General features: G+C 33.4%; 1 protein-coding gene across 3 annotated transcripts; it reads left to right on the top strand.

Moving 5' to 3' along the window:
• The first annotated feature begins 478 nt into the window (after positions 1 to 478).
• LOC21387566 (putative clathrin assembly protein At5g35200) lies at positions 479 to 6,506 on the top strand. 3 transcript variants are annotated; one of them, XM_024174681.1, is made up of 16 exons: positions 479 to 651; positions 1,189 to 1,313; positions 1,399 to 1,468; positions 1,629 to 1,726; positions 2,615 to 2,756; positions 2,854 to 2,954; positions 3,363 to 3,446; positions 3,578 to 3,628; positions 3,761 to 3,826; positions 3,907 to 3,972; positions 4,067 to 4,147; positions 4,250 to 4,327; positions 4,815 to 4,970; positions 5,094 to 5,169; positions 5,355 to 5,464; positions 5,741 to 6,506. In XM_024174681.1, the coding sequence occupies exons 2-16, from the start codon at positions 1,218 to 1,220 to the stop codon at positions 6,098 to 6,100; spliced, it is 1,635 nt and encodes a 544-aa protein (XP_024030449.1). In that variant the 5' UTR covers positions 479 to 651; positions 1,189 to 1,217; the 3' UTR covers positions 6,101 to 6,506. The 3 variants fall into 3 exon arrangements, with proteins under 3 accessions (XP_024030449.1, XP_024030447.1, XP_024030448.1); XM_024174679.1 differs by having other exon boundaries at positions 479 to 647; XM_024174680.1 differs by having other exon boundaries at positions 479 to 624.
• Positions 6,507 to 12,737: the final 6,231 nt, after the last annotated feature.

Genomic DNA, 12,737 nt, shown 5'->3' on the forward strand with positions numbered 1-12,737 from the left:
ACTGAGTTGCCCTCACTCGTAATTTGGACCCCATTTTGTAAGAACACTATTAGGAATGAGGGAAAAAAATCCCATTTAGGCACGAGCAAAAAAAATCAAGCAGTAAAATTTGCAACATTACTTCAATACGAAGGATCAAGTCATAATACCAAAAAATGGTAGATTCTTTCATTTTAAAAAAAAATAGCAGGTTGAGTTTTTAATAATTCAAATTTCAGGGGTTAAATTTGTAATTATACTAAAGTCGAAGCAATTGTACAACGTGGCGAAGGGAATCGAGACCCGTCTTAACTGCAAGAAGAGAGAGAGAGAGAGAGAGAGCCAGATAGTACAAGTTCTTACAATGCCGTATTTTCTGACAGGCAGAGAGAGAAAGTGGCGAAGAGAGAGAATGTATTATAATAGTAAAATATTATTACAATTTTCCTTTTTGGCAGTAATAAATTTAAAAGAAAATAATAGTGACAAGGAAAAAAATGATTAAAAAAAGAAAGTATTTGTCATAGACGCCGACGACCCAACCAAACCGAGCTCATTTGTTCTGGTCGACTTTTCTCTGCTCTCGACCAGCCACCCACACCTCCATTCTTTCTCTCTCTCTCTCTCCCAGTGATTTGGATTCAGTTGATTCGAGTTCTCTGATCTGTGTACGTACGCTTTCTGTTCTTATTCTTCTTCATCTTCTGTGTTCTTTTCCATGTTTGATTTTTTTTTTTGTTCTTCGTCGATTGAATTCGAATATTTGATCTCATTTGGATAATATTCTGAGCTGTTTTACATCCTAATCTTATGTTTGATTTCGTAGTTCGTTTCTTTTGTTGTTATCTTGCGACTCGTGTAGCTTCAATATTCAAATTTACTTTCCCCTTTTTGCTTGTTTAGACATATATTTTGTCGCTGAATTCTCGCGATTTGGTTTAATGGAGATTCAGTCGACTTATGAGGACTGATTAGAGCTCGTTGAAGTTTGGTTCTTGAATCTTGATATATTAATGTTAATCATGTGTGATCTGATCTGAATTATGAACTTAGAGATGAGGGTTGTTATGTATGGATGTATCTATTGGATATGATGTGTGTTTGTGATTTGATGTTGAATTTTTTGAGGCGTGGAATTTTTCAAATTTTGTGATGAATTGGGGGGTTTTCAGACCGGAATTGGATTGAATTGGTTGGGTTTTGATGTAGATTTTGGTTGTTGAGGGAGAGAGGGGAGAATGTCAGGAGGTACTCAGAAAAGTTTGAGGAAAGCGCTTGGAGCCCTTAAGGACACCACTACAGTTTCATTGGCTAAAGTCAATAGTGATTACAAGGTATTAAGATTTGTTTGTGTTATTTATGTTGGTTTATCTGATTAAAGTAGATTAGAAATTCATCTTGGGGTGATAAATTTTTCAGGAATTGGACATTGCTATAGTCAAAGCCACAAATCATGTTGAACGCCCTGCTAAGGAAAAGCACATCAGAGGTAGATCTCTCTCCCTGTCTCTCTGTCTCTGTCTCTGTCTCTGTATCTGTCTCTCTCTCTCTCACTCATTCAGATCGGATTACCTTGTTTACTCTCTAATGTAGAAAGGAACAGATGGGACAGGGCACCTGATATAATTTGTTTCTCTTTTCCCTCGCAGCTATTTTTGCTGCTATTTCAGCAACTAGACCTCGAGCCGATGTTGCGTACTGTATCCATGCTCTGGCGAGAAGGTTGTCGAGAACACATAATTGGGCGGTATGGCTTCGAGTTATTCATTTTTTGTTTGTCATGGGCTGATGAGCATAGAGTTTGAATCTTCATGCTATAGAAAAATTGTATTACTATGCACATTGTAAAGTTGAAGAAGCAAAACTTGCAGTGGATTAGGACTTGCAATGTATGAGTTACTCTTAATCGGGCCATCTATGTTTAAACATCAAGCAGGCATGGTAAATATATAGGTGCTCATAACACTTAACAGGCATATAGTTTCTTTGCTAGTATGGCTTGTATCTTGGTACTGCTGTGAAACTAACACGTTGACCAAAAACAGAATTAAAAACTCTACATGCTGTTCAGAGCTCTCTACTACTAAGGGAGATTAATACAATAGGACGCTACATTTATTTTAGTGATTTTACTCTCCTAAGAAATCCCACGAAGAACTAATATTGGAAACTGAAACGAGCATATAAATAGAGTTGCCTTAGTTTGTTATGAGCTCACCCTTGTTTATATGCCGTTTTACTTTCCCCTAAAGGAGACAATAAAAGAAAAAAAAAATCAATCTCATTTTGGTCTATAATTACCCCATATACCATTGTAGATAGAATAGAAATAAAATTCTAACTTGCCAACTTTGACTTTATACAACTTTGTCTTCTATGGAAGTTTTGACATTGTAAATATCTTACAAGACTAGAAAACGTAAGTTTTGTTAGGTTGACAAAAAGCTTTGATTTTATCATTAGTTTTTTAAAAAATTAGGTTACAGTATGGTTGTTCTATATCTCTATTTACACTAGGTTTAGTGTTCATCTTATTTATTATTCAAAATGAAAAAAGTGCATCTTAAACTTGTTTTTTTCCTGCACATGTTCATGAATTAAAGTATGCTTAACTGTCTATTGGCTTTGCATTTAGGTTGCATTGAAAACTCTCATTGTTATTCATCGTGCTTTGAGGGAAGTGGACCCCACATTTCATGAGGAACTCATTAATTATGGAAGAAGCAGGAGCCATATGCTTAACTTGGCTCACTTTAAAGATGATTCCAGCCCAAATGGTAGCTTCCTATTCCCTGACACCACATCTTTATTAAAATGCTTTTCTACCAGGACATTGGATTCTTAGTCATGGAATTCTTTGTTGTCGGCTGCCAGCATGGGATTATTCTGCCTGGGTCCGTACTTATGCCTTATTCTTGGAGGAGAGGCTGGAATGCTTCCGTGTTCTGAAATACGATGTTGAGACAGACCGTGCAGTAAGAATTTTATTTTCTTCCAATTGCTTCTTTCTTATGGTCTTTTGGTTTTAATAGATTGCTTACTGCTTAGATGTATATTTTCTAGATATCATGTTATCTTTTCTAAGAAGCAGTATGGGTCATGCTGTGGGATGATGTTATTTTCAAATGGTTATTTTGTCGTGATCAATTGGTTGCTTACTAGGATCTAATTCCCCTGAATTGCAACATCTCCACTTAGACTAAATCTTGTCTACTAATGTCCTTCCATCAACTGCGAATTGAGATATCTAATTTAGTGGATCTAGTTAAAGAAATAAACTCCATAATGTAATGACCCTATTAAACATTTATCTCCGTCCTTCTCTTTCTGCATTTACTCAAGAAATTAGATCGAGTTGTGAATGTATAGCACTTTTGGTGCAGAGGACCAAGGATTTGGATACTGCAGAATTGCTTGAGCACTTGCCTGCACTGCAACAGCTTCTTTTTCGTGTTCTTGGATGCCAAGTAATTTTCAATTCTGAAGTTGGGCCTGTACTTGACCACAATTACAACCAATTTTACAATGCTTGTACAGTGCAGCGTCTCCTACCAAATCTTGTTATTTTCTGATCTTCATATCTGTTATTCTTGTGCAGCCACAAGGAGCTGCAGTTCATAATTATGTGATTCAGTTAGCACTGTCGATGGTATGTAACATTTGAATCCATTCTTCTTGTTTAGCATTTTCCTTATAAGGGCTTTGTGCTTATCTTTGTCACTATTGTTTTTCGATCTTATTATTGTGTTTTCTTCTGATTTTCTTCTATTTCTTCACATAGGTTGCTACAGAAAGCATTAGGGTTTATCAGGCTATAAGTGATGGTACAGTTAATCTGGTTGACAAGGTAAGAGACATCATTTTGTCTTGTTAGGATGGGGATCTTAGCTTGTGCAAACTTACATGTGATAACTGTATGTCTCACAGTTCTTTGAGATGGAACGCCACAATGCTGTGAAGGCTCTGGATATATATAGGAGGGCCGGCCAGCAGGTAAATCTTCTGGGAATCTTCTGGGAATTAACTAATTTTTTACTTGGGAGGAGAGAATTATTATATCCACAGGCATTAATATGTGCAATTTCAGGCGGAGAGACTTTCAGAATTTTACGAGATATGTAAAAGTATTGACATTGGGCGTGGAGAGAGGTTTATCAAGATTGAGCAGGTGGTTATTTGATTCACGGTTTCTTCCATTGCTGGGATTCCTTTCTTAAAAATCGTTTTAAAAAAGAGAGTTTGTTGAGCTAAAAATTTATTGATAATGTAGCCCCCTGCGTCATTTTTACAAGCCATGGAAGAGTATGTCAGAGATGCGCCCCGGGTTTCAACAGTTCGCAAGGATCAGGTATGAAACTTATAATACCTATATCAACTATCCAACAGTATATCTGTTAATTGAGTGATTTTATAGGGGAATATTTTTCAGGGTGATAACATTTCCCATGGATTTTCGATTTCAATTGAAGGGAAAATAAACCATTTCCTATGGTTTATTATTGATAAGTCAATTAAATATCTTTCGCTGCTAGACTATTTGGTACTTTTTAAATTATTTCTCTGAATAACTTTTTGAAGCTACTGTATTTCCGGATACACTATTTGATATCCTTGAGCCTTCTGATAATCTTTTTTTATATGACGGGGAGCTTTCAAATGGTAGTCAATTAAAAATTATTTGCCATATTATACTGCTCTTTCCTTTTCATCTATATCTTATCTCATGATCCATGTTCTTTTCTTTAAAGCCCTTGCCCAGTATTAATCCGTTCTAACTAAGGTAAATTCGTTGCAAATTAAAATAATTTCCATCGACTTTACATTTGACCAATTAGGTGGTTGACAATAAGATTGCTGCTCCCAAGGAAGTGTTGGCCATAGAGTACAAAAAGGCTCCAGAGATGGAGGAGACACGTCCACCATCACCACCTCCACCTGAAGCGGAACCTGTAAAAGTTGAAGCACCTGTTGCTGAACCACCCAATCTTCTGGTAATTTTTGGACGGTTTGATCTATTTTTCTGCCTTGTAGTTGGCTTATTCTATTTTGAGAACTTTGAAAATAGCTGGATCCTCTAAATGTTTATTTACAAGATGCTTTTTCTTTGTTGCTAGGGTTTGAATGATCCCACTCCCGATACTAAGGAATTAGATGAGAAGAATGCCTTGGCTTTGGCCATTGTTCCAATCAGTAAGTACTCTTTCTTCTTGCTTTTTCTTTAGCGGGTTGTTTTTCTCCAATGAATCTTAGTCCCTTTTCTAGTCAACTTGAGCTAATTCTGTTCCACAAAACTTAACTCTTTTAAGAAAAACAAATGAGTAAACCTTATATTTGAGGAATCGAGTAAAACTGGAGACATTGTAATAATTTTGCAGCTGATCAACCTTCTATGGCTTCAACACAAACAAACGGAACTACAGGCTGGGAATTAGCACTTGTAACAGCTCCAAGCTCAAATGAAACTGCCACAGCTACTAGCAAACTGGTAACTTTTCATACATTTACCTAGAATAACTGTTGATTAGCTACCACATTATTCAATATGCTCGATATTGAGGTTGCCATGACACACAAAACACACACATTTGTATACATATTTTCCCTACTGGTCGGGGTTTCCAACAATAGATTTTTCTCCCCCCTCCCGCTTGCTACTTAAGAAAAATACTAGATTTTAAGTATTGAGATATTACTGGTACCTAAAAAAGAAAGAGACTACTGAAGGATTACTGCTGATAATGACTCTTGATATATATATAAGGCGGGGGGATTGGACAAACTTACACTGGACAGCCTATACGACGACGCAATCAGAAGAAACAGCCAGAATGTGAGCTATAATCCTTGGGAGCCTGCTCCAGTGTCGGGTCACATGATGCAACAACCAGTACCTGATCCATTTTCCGCTTCTAGAGCAGTGGCTGCACCACATTCAGTGCAAATGGCAGCCATGGCCAACCAACAGCAGGCGTTTATGTTCCAGCATCAACAGCAAATGATGATGATGGGTCCTCAACAACAATCTGCAAATCCTTTTGGAAACCCTCATGGAGCCACTGTCCATCCCTATGGCTCAGGTATGCCTGTTCAAGCATACAATCCGTATACAGGCCTTATTTAATGGTTTCCCCAAAGCATACTTTCCATATTGAGAGTCATGACAGATGAAAAAGACTGACAGATGAAAAAGACTGGCAGATTTGCCAGGAGTGGGAAATTGGAAGAAGAGAAGAGACAATAGTGTACCATATCTTGTGCATGTGCAGTTAGCTAGGATTGAGATTCTTTCTAAATAAATAACCATAGAGGGAGGACTAGCAATTATTTGATAATTAAATTGAAGGGTGGTAATGATGCTTTTGAGATTACTGAAATTTTTTTTGGACCAGACCCTGCTTTATTCTTGTTATTCTTAAGCAGGAAATCTTGTTATTATTATTATTTTTTGCCTATGTTTTTCTTTCCTTGTTCCTCCCTCTTTGTTGGTGTTTATTAGGCCCATATAAATGATAGAAAAGTTATTTGTACACGTGATTGTCAACACTCATTTATGTAATGAGACATCAAGTTTGTTTTGTGCATTTTGTTTACTAGTTTTGGGTTTTCCAGCGTCGTCCTATGTTCACTTATTTGGTTATTCTGGTCTTTGCTGATAAGAACGATACTAAAAATGTCAATTTTTTAAATTAGGTGAACTACCAAACTTTCATGTTCACAAATTTGGTGAATTGGTTTGAAATTGTTCATGAAGCAATCAAAAGTGTCTAAAATATTAGGGTTTGTTTTTCCCTACCAGCAAATTCAGTTTTACAAATTGTATACTTACTAGATGTTAGGCGCTAAAAGCATTGGAGGGAAAATTTAGCATATTTGGGTTAAGGTGGGAAGGAGAAAGGAAGCGAGGCTCTTGCGCTGAGAGAAGCAGTTTCTTTGGCTCAACATTCGTATTGCGGTCCGTGTGTGTGTGTGTTTGTATTGGCAGCAAAGTGATTCGTGCGCTGAATGAAGAAGAGCCGGATTGGAGACTCCGGAGTACCTGTGAAGATATTTAGGGGCTTATGATTCCCATTAATTTCTATGATTTTACGAGTAAAGTTGGGAAGGTGACTCTTTTGAATGCTTATAGTTTTATTGGGGACTGGTGTTCTATTGCGTCGTCTATGTAAATTTTCGAGAGAAGTTAGCCATCTAACTCAGTGCTGGTTCTGGGGGCTTTTTTTATCTTGCCAGTTACTCTAGTATCTATAGCTTTGCTTTTACTTTCTACTTGTTTTTAGGCTTCGGGTGTTATTGGTGTGGTGTCTTTATCAGTACTCCGCAAATTTTATACCTCAACTATTATTTTTATCTTCATCTTTATCTTTATACTAGTTGAACTTCACGTGGTACGTTTTAATTACTGTATTATTATTAAAAGTATATAATATTTAAATATAAAATTCGAAAAAGGAACCAAAATGTAAAAGAAAAGTAAAGTTTTAGGGCAAAGAAGCCAGAAAAAAAGGGTCAATGAAGAAATAAATAAGTTTTAAGAGAAAGGGATCAAAACGAAAAAAAAAAAGTTTATTGGCAAAAATAAAATAAAAAAAGGGTCAAAAGGGATAAAAATGAAGAAATAAATAAGTTTTAAGGCAAAAGGAACCAAAACGGGAAAAAGTATTAAAAAATGTAAAAGGATAAAATGAAGAAATAAATAAGTTTTAGGAAAAAAAATTGAGAATCAAAATAATAATAAAAGTGTAAAAAAGGACTAAAATGAAGAAACAAATAACTTATAGGGCAAAAAAGGAAACCAAAATGGAGAAAAATAAAGTTTCAATACAAAACCCAAAAAAAGGTTAAAAGGGCCAAAATGAAAAAATAAATAAGTTTTAAGGTAAAATTGACCAAAATGAAAAAAGATAAAGTTTCAAGGAAAAAATAAAAACAAGGCCAAAACAAGGAAATATATAAGTTTGCAAGCAAAAGGAATCAAAACGAAACAATAAAATTTCATAACTAAAATAATACAAAGGTAAAAAAATGACTAAAATAAAGAAATAAATAAGTTTTAGGGTAAAAAGAAGTAAAACGAAAAAAATAAAGTTTCAGTGAAAATTTTTTAAAAAAAAAGTCAAAAAGGACCAAAATGAAAAAATAAACATGTTTTAGGGTAAAAAGAACCAAAATAAAAGGAACATTAAATTTCCGGACAAAAATAAAAAAGGGTAAAAGAAAGTACTATATTGAATAAATAAATAAATTATTTGGGTAAAAAAAACCATCAAAGCTTAAATGAAAGGGTAAAAAAAAGTAAAAAACAACCAAAAGAAATAAAATGCAACCAAACGCCGTTTCAAACAAAACGCGCATTTTAGTTGAAATATATAAAGCGTTTATCTAACATTATACATAAGGCACCCGAGTTACTGTTTTTAAAATAGTGTTCAGTCCTTCCTCTCCCTTTGCTTTGGAAAAATTCCAGCTGTGTCCTAAATTTTTGTTTTTATCGTTTTATCATTGGTTGTTTATTTCTGCTTTGGTTTCTGTTTTAGTATTTTTGTCTTATCCTTCGGAATAGAGCCTTGATGAAGCTTCTACGCTTGATTGTTTGGCTTGGCTTTCTTTTCTCACTGCGAGAGTTCTCGACTTCTTCATTTATGTCCATTTATTTTGTTTCCTTTTCTCTCTCTTCCTTTTCGTGAGGCTTCTGGGATTTTTTTGTTTGTTTGTTTGGTTTTCTCACCGTTTCTTTCCGTCAAGCTTCTCGATTTGGTCATTTCTGTGCATTTCTTTTTTTTTTTCCCCTTCTCTCTTTATTCCTTTTCATGAGGCTTTTGGGATTCATTTTTTATGTTTGTTTTGTTTTTTGGTTTTGTTTTTCGTTTTTCTTTCCTTGGATTTGGCTTCATTTTTTCTTCTGTTTTTTATCAGTTTTTTTCCAGATCTGTTATCTGTTAGTGTTTTTATTTCAGATCTGTTATTTGTTAGTGTTATCTGTTAGTTTTTTTTCATTTTTTGATTTGGTTTTTATTTCCAGGAATTTTTTCTATTAATTTTTTCAGCGAATGGTTTTTCCTTTTTTTCTTTTTTTTTTGTTCTTTTTTTTAGTTTTGTTGTTTTGTTGTTTTATTCTTCTTCGTTTTCTCCTTCTTCTTTTTTAGTTTTTTTTAGTTTTTTTATTTTTTTTATTATGCGTCTTCTTGCTTTCTCGATGGTTTTTTAGGAATAATTTTGGTCTATGTTTCTTGTTTTTTCCTTCTTTGTTGTTCTTGGTTTCTCTGTTGTTTTTTTTTTCCTTTCAGATTCTGTAAGATTTCGTTGTGTCAATTTTTTTCCCTCTTATTTTATATCAGGGTTTCATTTTCCCTTTTTCCCCTCTTTTTTTGTTATCATTCAGAATAGATTCCGTGTTTTTTTTTTCTATCGATTTTTTAAGATTTCATTATGTCAAATTTTTTACTCCTATTTCATAGTAGGGTTTTGTTATCTCTTTTCTTTTTCTTTCTTTCTTCTCTTTCTTTTTTGTGTTTGGTTGTTTAGGTCTTCGAAATAACCCATTTTTCTTTTTTTCCCCCTATTTTCTCTATTTCGGTTGTTTTTTATCTGTTCTTTGTTCATATTCTTTTTCACTGCACATTTGATGTTCTATTGTCGTTTTCCTTATTTGTTTCTATATGTGTTCTTCCTTATCCTCTAATTTTCTGTAAGGGATTTGTAGTTTTTCACTGTCTTCTGTTCATTAGTTCTGTTTCCTGTTGGTTGTCATGTTGTGTAACACCTGTTTTTACTAATTATTACGTGTTTTCATATTTGTTTGCAGGTTATATTAGTCAGGAATGTTTAGACATTTATTTTTAGTGCAAGGTAATTTTTTCTAACGGATTTTTTTTTTCACCGTCTGTAGGTTATTTGTTCTGTTCTGCAGTAGTTATTATTCAACGTAACACCTATTTTCAACTAATTATTAAACGTATTAAGTTTTGTTTGCAGTATTTGCTACCGCCACATGCTCAAAAGTTTATCTTCTTTGTATAAATATATTGTTTTCTCTTTCATGCTTACTATCTTTTGCTTTGTTTCTGTTTTTGTTGTCATACAATTACATTTACAGCCTATCTTCTCTGTTTCCATTCTTTTCTTTAGTTTTCAATAGTGAGTTTTTTTTTTCTTTTCTATTGCCTCTGTTTTGGAGTTTTTTTTTACTTCTCCTGCATCAACTCTATCCACTTTCGTTATTGCTCTAAGGTACTTCTTTCTTACTTCTTTCACATTATTTCCAACTGCTCTTAAAATTGTATGTATTATATTACTATGATTTCTTAAGTGTATATATTGAGTTGTTAATATATGTGCTCACTATTTTATGTTATTATGATTATGTTTGTATTAAGTTTGTTAATATTATTTGTAAAATATTGTTTAGTGTTTATATTATATAAGTTATTGCTATTTGAGTAAAAATTGGGTTTTTATTCTATTTGTTATATTAATCTGTCAACACTATGTTCTCTGTCTAATGTGACTTCTCATTTGGTAATGATGTAGTATTTTTCTTTTATTGTTACCATGTATTAAGTAACTGTTTATAGTGATTTAGCAAGCTTTGACGTTACCCGGATTATTTAAGATTTATGTTGTTTTACTTATCATGTTTTGTCAACGGTTGTTGGTTCGCCAGTTGAACTCATTTTTATGTTTATGAAGTTTCTGAGAATTTATTTACTTCCTTTATTTTGATACTGTCTTTCCCTTGCTTTTTTACTACTGCAGTATTTCTTCTTTTTCTATTGTCTTTGTTTTGTTCAAATATTTCAATTAGTCTTCTGGGATTGATTTGTTTTGTTCTCAAATATTTGAGCCACTTTTCTGGGATTGGTTTCAGTGACGGTTACAAATGATGTCGTATCTTTCTTATCTTTGTTTGTACTATTTATGTTGTCTACTCTTTTTTTCTGTCTTTAGTACAAATCCTATAATAATTTTGTTGGTATATGTTGCTAGCAGTAAAAGATAGATACCTAAACAATTTTTCCCTTTTACTATTCTGTTTCTATTTCGCTCTTTTCTTCTTCATTTCTTTTTTCCTTCTTATTTTCCACAAATCTTTTTATAATTCAGTTGGTATTGAATGGCATTGCTAAATCCTATTTCAATTATTTTTAATACATGATGTTAACAATTAAAGGCAAATACCTGAACCAAATTCTTTATATCTGTCTATTTAATTTCCCTATCTATTTCTTTTTTAGTATTATTCATGTAATCTGCTATTTTACATGAGATTTCTAAGATTTTATCCTTCTTCTTTTTCTTCATGTTATGTTCCCCTTGATTTTTTACCACTGCAGTATTTGTTGCTTTCCTGTTGTCGATGTTAACGTTGAACAGAAACTCTTAAGTTTTGATTTTTAGTTTTTTAACATTTTCTTCAATATTTTCATATTTATTTTCTTCTAAAATATTGCAGTTACTCTTTAGGGATTGCTTTCGGTTGTAGTTAAAAATTCCCTCATATATATTGTTACCAATAAAAGATATAAAACCTGAGCCATTTTTTCCCTTTACTATTATGTTTTTGTTCTCTTTTTTTATTCCCTATTTCTTTTTCCCCTCTTATGTTGCATAAATTTCTTTATAATTCAGTTGGCACTAAATGACATTGCTAAATCCTATTTCAGTTATTTCTAATGCGTGATGTTAGTAATTGAATGCAAATACCTGAACCATATTCTTTATATGTGTCTATCTGATTTTCATATCTCTTATTCTCCTTTTGTCTTATTCATTTGATCTACTATTCTACATGAGCTTTGTGACGACCGTCCTATGAGGCCACCACCGTAACTTACTTTTTAACTTGTACTTACTGGGGTTTCTTAAAATTTGCGGAACAACTTTTTTTTTTTTTAAACATAAGAAGGAATACTTTCATAATACGTAACAATAATTTCAAAAGAATGAATCACTAAATTACTTAAAGCTTTTCTTAATTTAGTTAAGATAAAATCTTCTAAAAATATCTTTCGAACTGAGTGACATTTGAATTCTTGTTTCACATCCTCTTAAAAATTCTTTCTAAAACTAGCCAATACATTCGGGCCATCTAATTTGACCTTAAAACGAATTTCGTGAGAAATCTTAAATTCAAGTACATCTTAAAGTCCTTTTAAAATTAATCATTTAAATCGTCACATTTAAAATTCATTTATTTGTTGCATGTAATGTTGCAACGTTCTAAAACTTAAATACTCAAAACTAGGGTTGTTAGCTACAACCTTGGTTTTCTTAACATACATATGTACGTATGCTTTTAAACTTACATACTTAAAACCTTTGAATCATATAGACATATACATGATTTTTCTTAAACTTACTGCGGAAGATAACTGCGTGAGCGGTATCCATTCCCATCTCCACCATTCGTCCGCCGCTCACCATTGCCCTTTAAGAATTGCTGATAGGTTTCTTACCTACAGCATGAACATATCTGATTGAGCTTTCGCTCAGCAAGTAGGAACTATATCTCGCAAAATAACTGTGAGTACACATGAATAAATATGCATGAGCTGATTATGCTTAATTATGATGTCTTATCATAGTCTTATTATCTTATCTTATCTTTCTTACTGATGGGCCCGAGTGCTCGCGTACCACTTGCGCGCAATCATCGGAACGTGAGGGTTTGCAAGGTCCCCCACGACACCGTGATTATAACTTGAATGCCTCCCTTAAGTCGGAGGACATTATTGTTATTTTCTTTTTCTCCCTTGTGGAGC

This window comes from Morus notabilis, unplaced genomic scaffold (assembly GCF_000414095.1).
Source record: "Morus notabilis unplaced genomic scaffold, ASM41409v2 Scaffold504, whole genome shotgun sequence".
Lineage (NCBI taxonomy): Eukaryota > Viridiplantae > Streptophyta > Magnoliopsida > Rosales > Moraceae > Morus > Morus notabilis.